At 49.3% G+C, this 17,894-nt stretch overlaps 2 protein-coding genes across 2 annotated transcripts in view; both read right to left on the bottom strand.

Annotated features, from left to right (window-relative positions):
• The window catches only part of LOC8024671, a 288,655-nt gene that overhangs the window by 248,712 nt on the left and 22,049 nt on the right, over positions 1–17,894 (bottom strand). The window lies entirely within an intron of this gene.
• Positions 1–17,894, bottom strand: part of LOC8035979 (aldehyde dehydrogenase family 16 member A1) — a 65,949-nt gene that overhangs the window by 47,628 nt on the left and 427 nt on the right. Inside the window, exons 2-5 of the mRNA XM_040209765.2 lie at positions 4,658–4,887; positions 4,074–4,252; positions 2,090–2,249; positions 398–656 (exon numbers count right to left, since the gene is read on the bottom strand). Coding sequence (XP_040065699.1) covers positions 398–656; positions 2,090–2,249; positions 4,074–4,252; positions 4,658–4,887 — 828 coding nt within the window. The remainder of the gene's footprint in view (positions 1–397; positions 657–2,089; positions 2,250–4,073; positions 4,253–4,657; positions 4,888–17,894) is intronic.

Genomic DNA, 17,894 nt, shown 5'->3' with positions numbered 1-17,894 from the left:
AAGTTGGAGTGTCGGGTCGTCCGATGTCATCATCCTGGCGGTCGGTCGCGGGAACTCTGGCAAAAAGCGCGAGAAAATGCAAGCATCGTCATCGTTGCGGCATTCCAACTCTCGAAGCTTCCATGGACCATCGAGCCCAAGGGCGACCCACAGCGGAATAAACGTCCGCCACTTCCACCACCGCGACACCGGCAGGGACACGGCCGGCGACGTACCTACAACATCCTCATGTAAAAATCAAGAAAGGAATTTCTTGGACGCGTTAAACGCACCAGTCGGAGACGCATTCCAGGTGCCGTATTTCTACCTTCGATGTGCGCAACTACTTCAAGAGCGAGAAGTCGGCTTTGACGTGGCCCTGACCAAATCCACTGACCATAAAGTTGTCTGCACGTACCTTGCCGCAGCTGCGGGCAAACGCCTCGGAGACGCCGCAGGCGGCGCTGTGCAGGTCGGCCCCTTCGAGGACCACCGCGACGTGTCTGCTGGCGTGGAAGCTCGAAAAGGAGGTCCTGCGTCCGGCCAGGGCCTGCCTCACCAGGAAGCCCGTCCGCGCGCGTCCGATGACAAACACTGCATCTGCTGCAGCGTCGCGAAGGAGCTCGGCAATGGCGTTTTCCGGTACCGGGAGGACGTTGAACAGTCCTTTAGGAAGGCTGCGGAAAAATGGAGAAGGTCCACGTCCGAGATACGCTGCCCCGTCTCCACATGTCGGGCTTTGCGCGCTTCCCACATTTGCTCGCCTCCCACTCTTTTCCCCTCTCCTAACGAACAGGCGGCACAAAACCAAAGGTTTCTCTCGCGGACCCTCTCATTCTCTTCTCGCTGCCATTGTCGCCTGGGAGAAGGGGAACACACGCGGTAAAACCGACCGATTCGAAACGAGTGACACTCACAGAGATATAATCGTGGGGGAGAAAGTGCAGGGATTAGGGAAGTGCGAGAGCTTTAGGCGGCGTTTCCCTAGGTCTACCGTCGCGAGTAGCACGAGAGAGAAGAAAAGAGTGCCTGCCACCCTTAAGGCTGGTTCACGCACTCGTGACTGCTTACGACCACCGCATAGATGATCGAAGGCAGTCGAGAAAGGCCCGAAATCCAGTTTTTAGCCTGTTCAGTCCTAAGTGGTCGTAAATGTGCGAAGCGGCCTTTAGGCGTGCAGCCGCCTTCATAGCACCTTTGCGGAGCGTCGTGCTGGTGCGAAGGCACCCGACTTCCGTTTGTGCCACATTTGTCACCCCCCCGGTTCGCCATCCATTCTGTCAACCGCGCTTTGTCCAGCAGAGGATTGCCTCAGTTCTTAATACGCCGCGAGAGTACCGAAGAAGACGCAATGTTGCGACTTGTGTCATTTGAGACTCTTAGCGGAAGAAAGGGTAGTTTCTCTTCCACTTCTGGACGAATTTTGACGGAGGGGAGAGCAGGCATTCGCTCGTGTCTTTGAAAGAGGCTCTCCGATCGAGCCGGGGGATGCCGCCGGACCCGTCCACCGCCGGTTGTCGATCCAGGCCTCCGCGACCGTTGCCTGTATCGAGCCCCTTGCCCCGTATCGAGCGTCGAAAAACTCAAGCTTTGGATGCGAGGGTTAATAAATTCGTTACCACGTTGAATTGAATTCTTTCCTCCATTCGCCGCGGAAGTTTGAGTTTATCTACGCTTCAATCCCACATTCTGCGACTTTTTAGCGGCCCGTGAGAGAACAGGGGTCGGGTGCGCGAGTGCTCGGTGAGAGACGGTCGACCCTGTAACGCGGCCCGGCGGTGCTGCGGTGCCCAGAACGTGCCTTCGACCGGTGTGGTTAGTGTCCTCTCCCTCTCGCGCATCCAGAGTGGTCCCCAAGTGTCAACACGTCGCGGGAACCGGAGCACTGCGCCGTCGGATCCCGGCGGTTGGAGGGAGAAGTTCCGCCACACCATTCGAGCAAACGCGAGCGTCGTTGCTGCATCCCTACTCGTGGATACCGAAGAATCTGTGGAGGCACCATCTTTGAGGATGTGTACACCGCTCGGTCACAGAAGCGTTCCGAGGACCGCGGTGCTGGGCAAATGTTTCTGCCGCGAGGCTCGCTGGTCGGCCTGAGGTGGGCACTCACCCCACAGAGGCGAGGACCTCCGCAAAGGCCAGCGCGGAGAGGCAGAACTCCGGGCGCACCAGAAGCACCGCCGCGCATCCCGTTGCCAGAACCTCGGCCACGCGCCAGGCGGCTGTGGCGGCGACGGCGCTGGGGTCGTCCACCACCACTCCCACAACGCCTGGAAGGACAAAATGTCAACACCTTCTAGACTCGCTAGGCGAAGTGCGCAACATGCCCGTGCGAACGCTCGTGAGGTCCAAGAAAAACTAAAGCTGCGAGGGTATTACGGCAGTAGCACCTGACAGTGGTGACCGAACGCGACTGCCGAAAACAATGTCAATTATGAAGCGTTTGTGCATTGGATTTAAATGTCTTTTTTTAATTTAAATTTAAATGCCATTACGTATTAAGAATAGTCTAAGTTTTAGAGCGCAGCTCTTAGGCGCCCGTCGGCGGCGTCGGCGTAACTCCGCGGTGCATTATGGAAAACGTCCCACAATGCACCGTGCAAGCCTCATTTGTGACCTGCGCGTTGCATTATGGGAAACGTTCCATGATGCAACGCATGGGTCTCACTCGTGACCCGCGCGTTGCATTATGGGACGTTTCCTATAATGCACCTCGCGGGAGGGAGGAGGAGGATGGGCAGGAGGAGGGAGGAGGAGAAAGGAGGGGGATGAGGAGGTGAGGAGGAGGAGGAGTAGATGAGTAGGGAGGAGGAGGGAAGAGATGTCAGCTACCTGTTGTGCAAGCAAATGATATCACTGTTCATAAATCACAGAGAGGCACATATGAAAACGTGGTGTGCTCTTTACCCAAGTGGCCATCTACATGGGTACGGCTCTGTGCTGTACCTGTCGATCTCTGTGGCATGTCAGACGAAGTTGGTAAATTGTGTGCTGCCGAGGTTTACTCGCGGTAGCTCTGTATATCTCGCCTGCAGCACTCACCAAATATTTTGTGCAAGACAAAGAAGAACTTCATACCAGTCATGCAGGAAAACATTCCATTGGCCCCGAGGGACGTGCACTCGCTGTTCTGTTGTGCCATCTTGGGCGAGCAAGCTCAAGACTAATGCTGAGGAAATCAAAAACGTCGAGCAGACTTCGACAGAGCCGACAGCAAGTAGGATAACATGAAAAGTAGCACGTGCTTCGTCAAAGTGCTGACTCATAATGCCGAGCAGTCTTCGACAGAGCCGACAGCAAGTAGGATAACATGAAGAGTAGCACGTGCTTCGTCAAAGTGCTGACTCATAACACTGTCTCGTTCTCCCACCTTGCTCCTGTTGTCTTGTTTCTTGGCACCGGCAGAACTTAAGACAAAGTGGAGCTTCCACATGTGAGAACTATATTTCCTTTCTCCGGACAAGTGGTGAGCGAGAATACCACAAATATATATATATATATATATCTTTCTCAGATTGTTTTGCACGGTATGGTATATCGCAAAATCAAAATACCTCAAGAGAGGAAAAGGAGGAGGAAAGGAGGGGAGGAGCAGAGGAGGAAGAGGGGAGGAGATGAATACCCTCCCCTCCTTCCCCAAAAAGAGCTGCGCTCTAATTCGGCGTAACAGGGAGTTGTAAACGTTTTTCATTTTTTAACCTCTAAAAAGGAAGGGTATGAAACATTCTAGATAGATACGGCCAAAAACGGTCATGATCCTCGAGCGTCGGCGTAAGACACTCATTTTCCTTCTCGCCGGTTTGCGAGGCAACGACCGGTCCATTTGTCGGTAGTTTTGTCACGCCTCATTAATGGGAACCCCGCAATATAGAGACATTCTGGGGGACGAACTAGGCAAATGTGTGCATTTTTGCCTCGCTATTATGGACAACTCACATTATGGGCGCTTTCGTGGGAGAACGGAGGTGTTTATACTAACGAGACATTACTGTATTACGCAAGACATCTCTTCCGCGCATCGCGAAAGGAAAATCTGTCGTTAGGCGTTGAATTTGGCACATCTAAGCGGCTAAGCAAAATGTGGTGCTCCTCGCCTCGTGGTTGGGAGCAGGGAATGGAGTCCTTGAGGCGCATGAGCCAGCTGGCACAGACGAAGAGGCTCTGCGTGAGGTACGCCATGTCTCGGGTCCGGGCCTCGCTCAGCGTCTTGCCCGATTGCAGGCTCTCCACCAGCGCCAGGAGGGCCGTGTGCTTCTCCATGCTGCGGGCCATGCTGCGAGGCCAGTTGATTCGAGGTGGAGCGTACCACGAAGAAATGTCGGGTACCCTTCTCCAGTCGCTCATTGCAATTGGAGAGCATCAGAGTCACCAAATATTTACGAGGTGCCAGGACTCCGGAAGTGGCATGCTCGACCGCATTCCGGTGAGTCGGCCCCCAAAGTTGCGGGTGCTCACGGAGTTTGACGGTTGGTTGGTTGGTTTCTATCATTACGCACTAGAAGACGGGGACAAAGTAAAGATTGGCACGAGGTGTTTCATGTTGTCGTCCATCTTTACTCTGTTCCCATCTTTTGGTGCCTTTAGTGTGCAATGCTTTGCACCGCGGCAGCTCTATAACGGGCGACAAGAGCTCCAAAATCAAGTATCCCACTGAGTCCGGTGCAAGAGTAAAACATACCTATAAAGACAATTGGATCGCTGGTAAGCTCCTAGCCTTGCCCAGGAGGCTTGAGCCTCTCTGGCAGCAACGAAGGCAGCGCAGACGTCCGCGGCGGAAGCCAGGTCCACCAGGCCCAGACGGACACCGGTCACAGGGTCCTTTACCTCCCGGGGACTGTCCGAGACAGCAGCCACAAACTTCCCACCCACAAATCTGGCAAACCTTCCGCCGTGACTCTTGATCCATGCCTGGAACAAACGAGGGCATTGCTCGCACCCCTCTTCAGGGGACTCCGGCCGTTCCCGGCCTCCTTGGCCTGACCACAACCGCCATGCTCCCACGTTAAGGCACACAAAAGCGGACATGCATTTGCACGGGCACACAGAAAGGGAAGTGCCGATTAACAACTCAGTTTTTTAATTCCCTCATCCTTCCTCTTCATTGCGTTAACAGGAACGATTTAATATCTCCACTACTGTCTCCTCGAAATTGTGGCTAGATAATGTACCTCCTTCCCCGACAAAGTTAGAGACGAGGTGCCAACATACTGGTCGTTTCGTTGCTCTATATTTTTGGCTTCGGTAATCTCCCCAGTGATTCGATTCACATTCCCATCTTGGTGCCGTTGGTTAGATTTGCCATACAACTGCAATCTCAGCAAAGAACCCCGAGGTGTCCAGAATTGGCTTTGATAACGTTGCATTCACCAAGTCGATTGTTAAGACGACTACCAGTCTGCCTTATGCAGTCTCTTCCACGAGAAAGGGTAGAAAAGTAAACCACTCTTTCCGCGCAAGGAACACAGCGCAATTTGCACGTCGGCTTTTCTGCGCCCTAGCGTCGGAGGTACAAACGACCAACTCGCCCATTCAAAGTCGAGTTTTAGTAATAAGAGATGCTTCTCAAAACTCGACACGAGCCTTGTCGAGGCCAGGGTGCGACGGAAAAGGGATCGTATGGTACACAATGGACTTGGCAGTCTCTGCTTGGTCGAGCGAGGGGAAACGGGATTCGGAAGCAATCAAGCGTGCACTGCTCGCGCATTCGGCAGAGGTTTTAAAAGAGGATCTCGTCGTACCGCATTTAAAGCAAAAGGGCATCGATGTTTAGCCTTTGTTAGCCGCAACAGCAATGTCGAGGTTCTGTTCCTTAGAGCTCTAAGACGAAATTTAAGCCACCCCTCAAAACTTTGTGACGTGCCTCAGACGTGGGTAGTGTAGGATGTATAGATCGGTGGTTCTCATGCCGTGGTCTGTGGACCTCCGAGGGTACTCGAGAGCGTTCGCGCAGGTCTGCGCCGAGTCAGAAAACTGTTCTAAGAAAAAAACTTGGGGGACGCTTAAAGGAGCTGTGCAACAATGTTCAATTGGAATGTTTTTCTCTCTACACGAGCTTACTGGCACACCTGGGACCCAAGGATACTCACACGCAACGCCATTAGCCAAGAAATTCCTTTGTTGCGGTGTAATTTCAAGGACAAAAGCGATCATTTTCATTCAATCTCTCCTTTGCAAAATTTGATGACGTAACTCGGGGATTGCAGTACACCCAAGTGACGATATTTGAATGCGGTTCATAGATTGGACCCGAGCATTGCGTGGGCACTCGACTTGGGCTCGTGACAATTGCTAGCGCGAGAAGCATTCGGGTTGTGACCCGTGTCCAATCGCTGCAACGACGACAACAGCCGAGCCATAACAATGTCTGGAACTCAGCGCGTGTCCTGCGCTTTGCCAACCCCAGCGCGTGGCTATGATCAACACTGGCGGAATATAATCGGCTTCAGATCACGTGGCCGCTTGTTCTGGCTGCGAGTTGAGGGGTTGAACGCTGCTCGTATTTCTTAAATTTTTTTCTGGGACTTCTATTGCGTGGGGTTAAAAATGAACGCGTGTTTCATAGGTCATTAACGTTAGGGATGTTTTAAGCGGTATTTGTACACAGTACAAAAATTGTTGCATAGCTCCTTTAAGCTTCACCTTTAAGAGTGGAACGCCATAGCGTAATCGGGCCCCGTTCGCAAAGCCTTCTCCTATAAACCCGTGCACGTTCCCCAGCTGTGCAAGTGTGTGTGCATTGTCTAATCAGTAGTGTTACATGACGTCATATCACCTGACGAGTGACGTCACATGTGACTGTGACGTCATGAACTTATCGACCCGTTAAAGTTAGCGGAAAATTTTCCGCTAAACTTTCCCTCCAAATTTAGCGGGTTGATAGAGTCATGACGTCACAGCCATGTGTGACGGCACACGTGGCTGCATGCAGTGCATTAGGAGACTTTTTCGTCCCATCGACGCCGACGCTAGATTTTCTGCGACACGAGCTCCTAAACGTTACTGCGTTAAAAGGCTCTCCTATGCCATTGCTCGAGACCTCTAATGCAGAATACAGTGGGGTCCGCAAACGGCCTCTGAGTGGGTTTAGGTGTCCGTGATGGCCAGAGGCTTGAAAACCACTAGTATAGATGGTACAAACGTTTTAGAGCTTTTATGCCCTTGTGCAATGTGCGTCACAGCGCTGGCAGCTTGCTGCTCAAGTAAATCACTATAATTGTGGCACCGTCGTGGTTTTTGCACCGCCTTCTTAACCCTTTAATTACCCGGCCCGAGCTGTACTCATCATGGAAGGTTGTACCCATATCGCCAATGACGAGTCACACTCGTCCAGCCGAAATGATGGTTTACTTTCACTGCCAAACACGAGACAGGTTCGTCCATCGGCTTTAGTTTCAATTTTCAACAGTGGAGGGCAGGAGAGGTTGCAGAAATATAGCGTGCTTTGGCCTTTAGCGCGTATCTAGCCTCGCAAGAGTGGTTAGAAATGGCAGCAGGCTTGAGTGATGCCGGTGACGGCCCTCGGAAACGGGTTCTCTCTTGCAGCAGTTCGAACAGTAGCGACGATGAAGACATTGAATTCGTCTCTGAAAGTGAGTTGGACATAGATTTTGAACATGAAACGAACTTAGACAACGACTACTGTGACGAAGAAGAAGGCGCGCTGGGTAGTGTTCGAGTGCGGCAATGCGTAAACACTGAAAACCCGCCGCCCGCGCCTCCGAGGTTTCCGTTTTGTGCAGTGCCTGGGATTCTGCGGCAACCCACTGACGAAAAAGACATTCTCGGCTGGTTCAAAGTTTTTTTTGATTGGGACCTTGTCAACCTCATTGTGATAGAGACCAAACCGGTACACGGTCACGCATTTCGCAGCGCGGAGTTCTTCATGGAAACCGGTGGACCGCGAAGAGATGGTGTTCCTTGTGTTAATAATTTTGCAAGGAAACGTTGGCAAACCGCAAGTTGAGATGTATTGGTCAACAAGAGAAGTCTTGGCGATGCCGGTGTTTAGCAAAGCAATGAGCAGGAAACGCTTTCAGGCACTGATGCGCTGCCGTCACTTTACCAGCTTGGCAATAGACGAAGCAACCCACCCGAACCCGTAGAATCTGTGGCCTGTGCTTTCAAGGCTGAATGCGCCGGAGCAGGATGTGGCCGTCGATGAGAGTCTCCTGCTATTCAAAGGATAACTGGCGTGGAAGCAATATCTACCACACAAACGTGCAAGGTTTGGTCTGAAATTCTTCCTGCTCTGCGAATCCTGCAGCGGCTATGTCTGCGGTTTGATTCTCTACACTGGAAAGGGGATGGTAGATGTGGATGGCAAAGAAGTGATGGGCATCAAGGTGGTAATGGAACTCATGAAGACCTTTCTTGACAAGGGGTACACCTTGACAATTGACAACTACAGTAAAACCTCGTTATAACAAAATGGGATATAACAAACTAATGGATATAACAAAGCAATCATAATTCCCCTTGCTTGCTAATAGTGGGAAGAAATGGACATTGGCTATAACAAACTAATGGTTATAACGAAATAATTACGACCGCTCCTTCAACTTTGTTATAACAAGGTTTTACTGTACTACAACTCGCCCGAGCTAGTCGACATGCTCGTCAAACGAAAAACTGACGGCTACGGAACGGCTCGTCCTGGAAGAAAGGAAATGCCCAAGTTCAAAAAGATAAAGTTGAACAAACGGGAGGTTGCCACCCTTCAATGCGGGAAATGTCTCGCTATGCAATGGAGAGACAAAAAGCTTGTAACCTCTCTAAGCACGGTTTACTCACCCACAATGCAAGATGTTGTCAACTCGAAGAACGAGCAAGTTTCAAAGCCTACAATCGCTCTCGACTACAACAACACAATGGGTGGCGTCAACCGCTCAGACCAGAACATGTCTTACTATCCATCGCTATGCAAAGGGCAAAAGGCTTGCTACAAGAAACTGTTTCCCCACCTTGTTGGCATTTCCATTTTCAATGCCTTTTGCCTATACAAGAAGAAAGGTGGAACATTGAGCCATCTGGATTTCCGCGTCCAACTTGTGGAGTTACTGCTTCAACGCTACCCTGACAGTGAAGGACGACCAAGACCAGGCCGCAGATCTGACTGCGCCCTGACGAGACTCAAGGGCCGTCACTTCCCTAGAAAAATCCCGCCAACTCCAAAAAAGCAGGAGCCGACATGCGTTGTGTGCACACATGCCCATTCGAACAACTCGGGAAAGAAGCCACGCAAATAAACAAGGACATGGTGCGAGGACTGCAAAGTAGGGCTTTGTGCGACGCCCTGCTTTGAAATGTACCACATGAAAGTTGACTTCTAAACTTATGGAACTTTGTTAGCGCTAGTACGGGAAAACATCTAGGCACTTTATCTTTTCTTTACGGTGTGTGTGTTCAAAGAAATACTGTGGGGGGGATCGGTGGCCGAGTGGTCTAGTGCACACCAGCTCGGAGCACGTGGAGCGAAAGCCCGCGCTGCAGAACCCAGGGATCCTGGGTTCGAGCCCCACCCCTGCCCGTTTCAATCTGGATGAGCATCGTACCGGCGTGCGGTCGTGTATCACTACTGCGTGATGCACGTTAAAGACCCCAGGCTAGCGGTTGTACCGCACTGGCTAAATTTCTCATCTACAGCTGGGAGACTCGTCGCCCCTGTGAGGCAGACCAAGTTCTAGGCTGTATAAACATACACACAACCCAATTATTATTAGAAATCAGTGTTGCGGAATGGGCACCCCCATTCCATTCCAATTCCATTCCGGGGAATTAGAGCTTTCGATAATTCCATTCCTTTCAACTCCTAGGAATGGGGACACTGGGCCCATTCCCACTCCTGGAATGGCTGAGTCGCTCCATTCCATTCCTCTAATTCCTAAACGTTAAAAGTGTCACTTGACAGCTGCATTACGTTGCAGGGTTAGGCAGAAATAGTCAGAAATGTATTTGGAAATACAAATACTGGGATAGATGAAAATAGTTGCTAAGATACTGATACTCAAGTCTCAAATATATCTATAAAAATGTATGTGATACGTATCAGAAATACATTTTAAAAAGAGGCAAAAAGTCTTTGGAAATACAAATACAAGAATACATTTTAGGGAGGGCAGAAATATAAATACTGATAATACAATACATTTTTCAAATTTCTTTGAGAAGCCAACTGAAATGAGGCTTTAAGTTTTAAGGGGAAGTTTCTTTTTTTTTGGTCCCGAAATTACTTTTCCGCAGGCTTGGCACTTCGCCTTGAAGGTAGTGGTTCCGGACGAAGAGTCCTAAATGGGTTTAAAAAACGTTCCATCGAGGATCGACCGCGGTCCCTTCCCTGGCATACTGTCTGACTGACCAGTGATGCGAAAAGACTTCGACCTCTAAAATAAATTCCATCAAAAAATCACCACTTCCCTGTCCAATAAGGGCGCCCCTGTCAGCACTGCATGACGTCACGGTGGGATGAACCAGTATTCTTGAATCTGTAGGTGTTGCCTTGAACATGAAACTTTACCCACGCTGCTGTATGAAAGTACAATACATACTTTCGTTGTATCTGACCTCGTTGAAGACCATGCAGGCAGTTGCATTTGGAATTTTCGAGAAACATGGACCACCTGAAGCATCCTGAAGCACATGTATTATCTCCTGTTACGGTTGAAAAATCGATACGGTGGCATCCCTGTTGTGACGGTCTTTCCTCCCGACTCTCCGCCTCCAACGCACGAGTGGCAGTCATAAGTTTCGCCTAGCATCATTCAAACAGGGACCTCGTGGATTGCGACCTGAGATGGCCGGCAAAGGTGCGAGCTCTTCGAGAATCAGCGCGCTCGAGACGAGTCGAAACTGTACGAAGTCTGGGTCCGCACAGCGAGGCCACGTCTGGCCTCCTTCCTGGGTATCGGATCACCAGGGCAGCAGGTCCCGTTCACGTCGGCTGATGACGTACCAGCCGTGCAATATTACAGACGCAGACACATTCGGATATGTGTTGAACTTCACTGGTGAAAGGCGCCACCGCCGCCCCCCCCCCCCCCCCCCCTCCCTTTCCTCCCTCTGTTTGTTGCTTTGACGCTTGTTTTTTGCATTGCATTTTTTTCTTCTGCGCATAGTCCGCTAGGGCCTTACGCGGGTTCGCAGTTTCCCGCTCATTTTATTTCTGAACAACCGGCTCCCTGAGTGGCTCGGTATAGCTGAACGTAAAAAATAAATAAATAAATAAATAAATAAATAGATAAGTAAATAAATAAATAAATAAAATATAAAGAACCTGGCCCATTCCATTCCCATTCCATTCCGGGCAAAAGGCATCTAATTCCATTCCCATTCCATTCCCCTGAACGTTGCCGCCATTCCATTCCCATTCCATTCCGGGGTCGCGAAAATGCGGAATGATTCCGGAATCATTCCAACTCCGGAGTGGCAACTCCGCAACACTGTTAGAAATACTGTGCATTTCAGCACACGTTATTCTATATGCTCCGTGTGGGAACTATAGGGGGCGCTTTGAAAAACGCACGTAGCGCCGCTAGCGGATGCGCTGGCGTTCGGCCGTGAGGCGCGCTCAGCAGCCTGCGGCGCCTTTTCACGCGCGAAGCTGTGGCGGCGGAAGCGCGCACGGATGGAACTTTTGCTTTTTGAGCCGATAAGTTGAGGGTGACGTTGCACGAGTGCTTGCCCAGATTTAAGAAGGGCATTTAGCTCTTCTCCGCTTCTTATATACTGAGTTTGAGTCGTTATTGGGGGTAATTTCTTTAGTTGCGGTAGAAAAAGGGTTTTGAGCAATTTTCCGAAAAGCAAGACGGCCGCCACCATAATTGCTCTCTGTGGGAAATTTGTTTCGCTCGTCGCTGTAAAGGTAGGACTGCTGGGACGATGATATTTGGAGGCGAGTGAGATGTTCACTAAGTTTGTGCACTAAGTGGGCCAAGTTTTATTAAGACAGAAGGTGTTAAAGTTATGGTTCGAACGAATAAATGAAATAAAGCTGTCAGGCATATCCAATATTGGACCCAAAATGTTGTGTTATAGCCGGGCTGTGCGAAGTGCAGATTTGGACGCACAAGCTCTTGGTCATGACCGTAACTTGACACAGCCGTTATAATACCGAAAAAAGGGTGCATAGGGAAACCAGGTAGAAATTTGGTTCAGGCGGCGTAACTGAATGGGAACCGGTTTTTACCGTGAAAGGGCTGTCAAGAAAATAGCACTCGTCGTGCGAGATGGAGACTTTACAGGTAGGAAGGGACTAGTGCGCTGTACTTCCAGTTGAAACAACGTTACGAAAGGTGGTTTCAAAGCAGAGAAAACCATGTTGCCGGCCAACACACGGTTTGGCCGCCAAAGGCATTTGCGGTCAGCTGTTGTGTAGTAATCTGGTTGTGCGAGGTGCTGGATTTTCGGCACACAGGTACTTTGACAACCGTAACTTGACAAAACACTTATTATACCTAAAAGAGGTGGCATAGTTTAACCAGGTAGAAATATTTATGGGCGACGTAACTCAATTGGAACCGGTTTTGACCGTCAAAGGCTGTCAAGAGAATACCACTCATCATAGTCGGGAGGTGCAAGCTTTACAGGTAGGAAGGGACCAGTGGACGGTACTTCCAGCTCGAACAACTTTGCGATAGGTGGCTCTAAAGCCGAGAGAAAAAAGTTGTTGTCTACAAGACTCGGTGTGTCAGCGTTTCCACATCCAAAAGGAGGCTGGTCAAAAAAGAAAGAACACCACATAAACTTCCATACTCAAACATTGATTGTCCAGTGTTTCCAAGTTTAATTGTAGTTTTCCTTAGATTCATATTTGTCCCTTTTTGAACCGTCCGAATCTTTCTTCATGCATGAAGTACAGACTGCGTGCCATACTGGTCCGGAAATATCATCGACACGTATACGATGGGGACGAAACTTCTTTGAAGGGCATTCCTTCAACGAAATTCGCACTGCATACCCGCAAGTGTGGGATGGCATTTCAGTTCGAGCTGAGATATGTAGGCGTTACTGGTACGAAAACAAACGCAAAGCACAAAGCGGCAGTGTAGAATATGTCAGCCGTGCCGATACAGTGACAGACATGATCGGGAGACCAAATTTCTCGCGTCGTACGGCACGGGTCCATCGTTGTCGCTGTCCCACAAAACATCGGCGAGGTAAAAAAACTGCGAAACTTCGTCCCCACGAGATACGACGCATAACTATTGGTGGAGCAGTTCATGCTGTCAACCCAGCGCAACCACACCCCTCCGACTTCAATGTGTACCAATGTACGCGGCGTGGTTTCGTTTCGCTGGGGCTCTCATTGCCTACCTTCAGTAACGGCCGCGCGGCGGCGCGCCGGTCGCGTCGCACGGAGTGAATAACTCTTACAAGCACTGAGGGGAAGCTTCCATAAAAATCAACTTTTTCTTTTAAAAGTTTTGTGTTAATACTGAACAGAAACCAATCAAGTAATGTATTTGCAAAATCAGGACGATAGAAGAAAAAATATGTGCAAATAAAATTGTTTGCAAAAGTTCGTACACTTTTTTTTTTTTTTTTTTCGAAAATAACTTGGTGGTTAAAGGGTTAACAAAATTCCGAAAATTTTTTCGCCCTTTTCGGTTCTCTTGATTCCAATCGAGTGTCTCATCCGCAATGCGTTTTAGGGTATCCACTACGGACTTCGAGGTCTAGCCACAAGGCGTGCATGCACAGCAAAGTGTCGACTACTGCCTATGCTATCCAGAGGACAAGGCCTGCAACGAGGTCATTTCTAGTGGATCCCAGACCAGCGCCAAGACACGCTGAAGCTCCAACCATGACCGTCGTAAAGCGGCTTCCGTCTTGGCATGGCCTCACACTAGCGTCGCGCTCGTTGCTACAAGAAGTGCCGTCGACGATTCTGACACAAGGTAGGTGCCGCTGCGTGAATCTACTGGCGATGATGTTTGGGGGTGAAAGGCACAGGCCTTCAAGGTGGTATTACTATACCTACTGCTGCGCAACCTAGAGGCGACTAGGAGCGGATAAAACTGCAGAGGGTGGAGAGAGTGGGTATGCATGCCAGAGTAGGCGCACACCCTAACACCCCCTTTCCCCCTCATACTTTTATCAATTCCTAGTTGCCTCTAGGTTGCCCAGAGTGTATCAAAGGCCACACTGTTCGCATTATATTCATACTTGATAGTACACTCAAGGCTCACAAAATGCCCAACCGTTATTGAAAGTAGGAAGAAATGGAAGGTATACTGCCCTCAATAGACCCTTTCCGGAATTCAGTGCCATCTGGCGACTCAAATGGCAGTTTAATTTTTTACTGTACTAATGGTGGCAATGAACCTGTGGTCTGCAATTATTTATGGGGCACCCTCACTTTCGCAAGTCAACGGTAAACGAGAATGTGCGCTTCACTGTACAGTTCTTTTTCAACCTCTTTCAATGTCGATGTTGAAAAAGATGCAACCAGTCAGAATGAAACGCCAACCCACATAGACGCCTTCATAAAGTTCTATACATTGTGGGGGACAATGAGCAGCACTGCGCGTAGAGGGATGGCGCCATGAGGCAAGAAGAAGGGGCGAGGCTCGTGGTGTCTGCGTGAGCTGCAGTTCCGAAGGCAGAGACATACGGAAGAGACGGTGCCGGGCAGCGACTCCAAACAGTAACCCGGACCACACGGCAGCCTTGGCCTTCCGCAGCACCCGCCTCGGACTCGAACCTTGAGTATCGATAAAGTGTTTCTTCATCATAGCGCTCCCTGTGAGACTTCCTCGGAGCAAGTAGAACTCGGCCTGATTGGGCAATATTGATAGGCGACCCACAACATCAAGGGGCTTTGAAGCCGAGTGTGCGCTACTAACAGATTTACTGGGCCCAAGTTAGAAATGAATGCTTACGCAGCTCTTGCATCCAATTCCTGCTTTACGTCGCATTAACGTCTAGAATGTCTAGGCCTCGAATCATCTGCAGGAGCATCTTCAACTTCTTCCTTCATCAGTAAACAGAAGGCCGCCATTAGTATAGCACATATGCCACTTTTCAGATGATGATAGTGATCAAAGTGGCCAGACTGAATTCCGGGAAGGGTCTAGTACCCGAAATTTGTCCCATCCATAGCTCAGTCGGTAGGGTGGTTAATTGTACAGGAAACGATTGCTGGCATCTGTAGGTCACTGTGGTTATGATTCAGCTCGACGAACAAAAATTTTAGTTACAGTATGCAAGTAGCAGGTCGTCTACTTCTTGCATAGGTGTTGCGGTGACGTCAGAATGATGCTGAGCTCTGGTTGGCTTTGATTAAAAGGATAGTGCGTAGGCCCCAATGCTAGATGCCTCGAGATCCACCCACTTTTTTTTTCTCAATTATCCAATAAGAGTTTGGCGTTTTAACATCACCCGCCCAATTCTTGCCAGACTTGTACCGTACACATTACAAGTAATCAAATTACTTGTAATCAATTACTTTTTAGAGTAATTTTGTAATCAGTTGATTACTTTTATTAGGCAGTAATCACAAGAGTAATCTGATTACTTTTTGAAGGAATAAAATTACTTGTAACCGTTACAATTTGTCCATGTGACCCCCCCCCCCCCCGGGTACATGCCTGGTTTTTATGAAATGACAAAAATAAAATTTGCTTTTTTTTTTTCGAACGTAAAAAAAGAAAGATTTTTACGGAGCTGTAGGAAACGAGGTCAATCTTTTTCTATGTACAGTTTCTGTGAAATGTCCGTTTTTTTTTTTTTCTCGAGCTGGGACTGGGAGTGGGAAGCCACAGTGCGTGACAAAAGCCATTCAGGGCGAAGTTTGAGGAAGCAGAATGTAGCTTTGTGAGTCCTTCGTTCAAACTAGCCCCTTCACGCACACACACACAGAAATAAAAAATAAAATCCTGCTAAGGGTACATACTCGCAGCCCGTAGGAGAACCAGAACCGAAGAATGCCTAAAGTGGATGCAAAATATAACAAAGGCAGTTGAAATATTTCCCCTACGTGGTCTTTGTGACAAGCAATGTTTCGAGTTGAGAAGTGGTCGGGGCGATCTCTTCTGCTAGTGGATGCTACACATGATCCGTTTCAAATCCTGGAGCTGCTGCTCTTTTGTATAACATGCGAGCTCATCCACATGTGAATAATAAAATGAGTGACGCAAACTTTGAGCGACAACCCTTGCTTTAAGATCTAGAAGCCCCTCCGCTTCCCCCCTCCCCATACACACACACACACTGGCGAACGCCCAAATCATTAAACGTCTTCAAACGAATTCTATGCTTGTGTCCGCATTGTGAAGGTGCAACGACCACGAAGAGGGAGCCAGTTTTTCTTCTTGAATACTTGTGCAAATGTGAAATATAGGTTGGAAGTAGTTCATTGTTATGAGCGCTAAAGATGCGTCTTCACACAATAAAGTAATCGGAAAAGTAACGATTACTTCTTTAAGTAATGTCCAATTACTTTTGCCGTCGAGTAATCAAGTAATCTAATCGAATACTTTTTAGCTAAGAGTAATAGTAATTGTAATCGATTACTTTTTTTTAGTAACGTGCACAAGACTGCTTCTTGCACAGGGGGTACAAGAAGCGGGTAGACTTGCGCTCCATATAAGCTCAGGGACGGCGGCTGGAAGCGGTCATGTGGTTTATGACGTTACCGGGAGTTTCTGCGAAAGACACCCACGCAATTCGCCAGGGAAGTTTCCACTAAGAGCTGGAAAAACCAATCGCCAAAGTATGGCAGTGTTAAAGGTGAAAAGGTGTTTATCGGCACAACTTCCACACAGCGGAGTGCTTGAGGCAGCCGACCAATATGAGTGTGAACACAGCTCCACGTGGCCCACCGTACTATCAGTGCCCCCTGTCCAGGGCCGTAACCAGGGGGGGGATAGGGGGTTCTGACCCCCCCCCCCGAAATTTTTTTCTGGGTACGGCCCTGGTCGGTGCACTGGCAGCCAGGCGATTTTAATCTCCACCTCTGCGCACGCGCAGTGGCGCCGGTCGGCTACCGGGTACCAAACCGGGACCGGGTCTCCGGTTTGCTGTAACTCTCCATTATATGCCACCGATGCACATGATTCATAGGCAAAAATAAGACAACAGACACTTTCAAAATGGCCGCCGTTGTCCCCGAAATTTTTTTCTGGGTACGGCCCTGCCCCTGTCTATTGCTCTTTGTAGTTTAAGCGCACCTTGCAGTCGAGACATATCGCCTCTAGCGATCGCAGCACCACTCTGCACTTCCAGATCGTCTGCAAACGAAGAACGGTCTCCGAAACTGTTCATCAATGACGAAGAGCATTTTTCGTCTTACTGTCGATAATGGCCTCCCTGTCATATCTGCAATAGCCCTCTGCGAATGTTCTTGTAAGCAAAGATTGACTATGTGTCGCCGTTCGTCCACCGGTACTCTCAGCATTTGACGTGTCTCACCCGATTACTGAAAGACAAATGTGTTTGAGCTGCTAGTAGTGAACTGGTTATCGCATGATAACCCGAAGTGACACTGAACTTTATGTTGTGTCAGGTTGCTTTTCCAGTGTCAAGGAGCGAAGGGTATCATTTAGAATAATAGATATTTGGGCGAGTTGGTGGAATTCATTATGGAAAACTGCGCGCAAAAAAACCGACAAAGGACGTCTTGTGTTTCTTTTGCGACCTCGTCGTTTTTCGCAAGCAGACGACTTAAAAGTGCAGAGTGGTGCGGTGACTGCTAGAGACGATATGTCTCGGCCCTATGGTGCACTTATATTTCAAAGAGCAATCGACAGGAGGCACTGATAGTACCACGGGCCACGCGGAGCGGTGTTCGTGCTCATAATTGATCGTGATAGTACAACCAAGTACTGGCTGCCTCCTCGGCTGTGTGTTAACAGGTGAAATGATGGTGCTAATTAACATTAAATGAAATGGAGGGAGAAAAGCGACACACTCCTGCTGAA

This window comes from Ixodes scapularis, unplaced genomic scaffold (assembly GCF_016920785.2).
Source record: "Ixodes scapularis isolate PalLabHiFi unplaced genomic scaffold, ASM1692078v2 PGA_scaffold4__175_contigs__length_147842914, whole genome shotgun sequence".
In the NCBI taxonomy this organism is placed as follows: Eukaryota; Metazoa; Arthropoda; class Arachnida; order Ixodida; family Ixodidae; genus Ixodes; species Ixodes scapularis.
The sequence above is the reverse complement of the archived record's forward strand: the minus strand, read 5'-3'. Positions and strand labels throughout refer to the sequence as shown.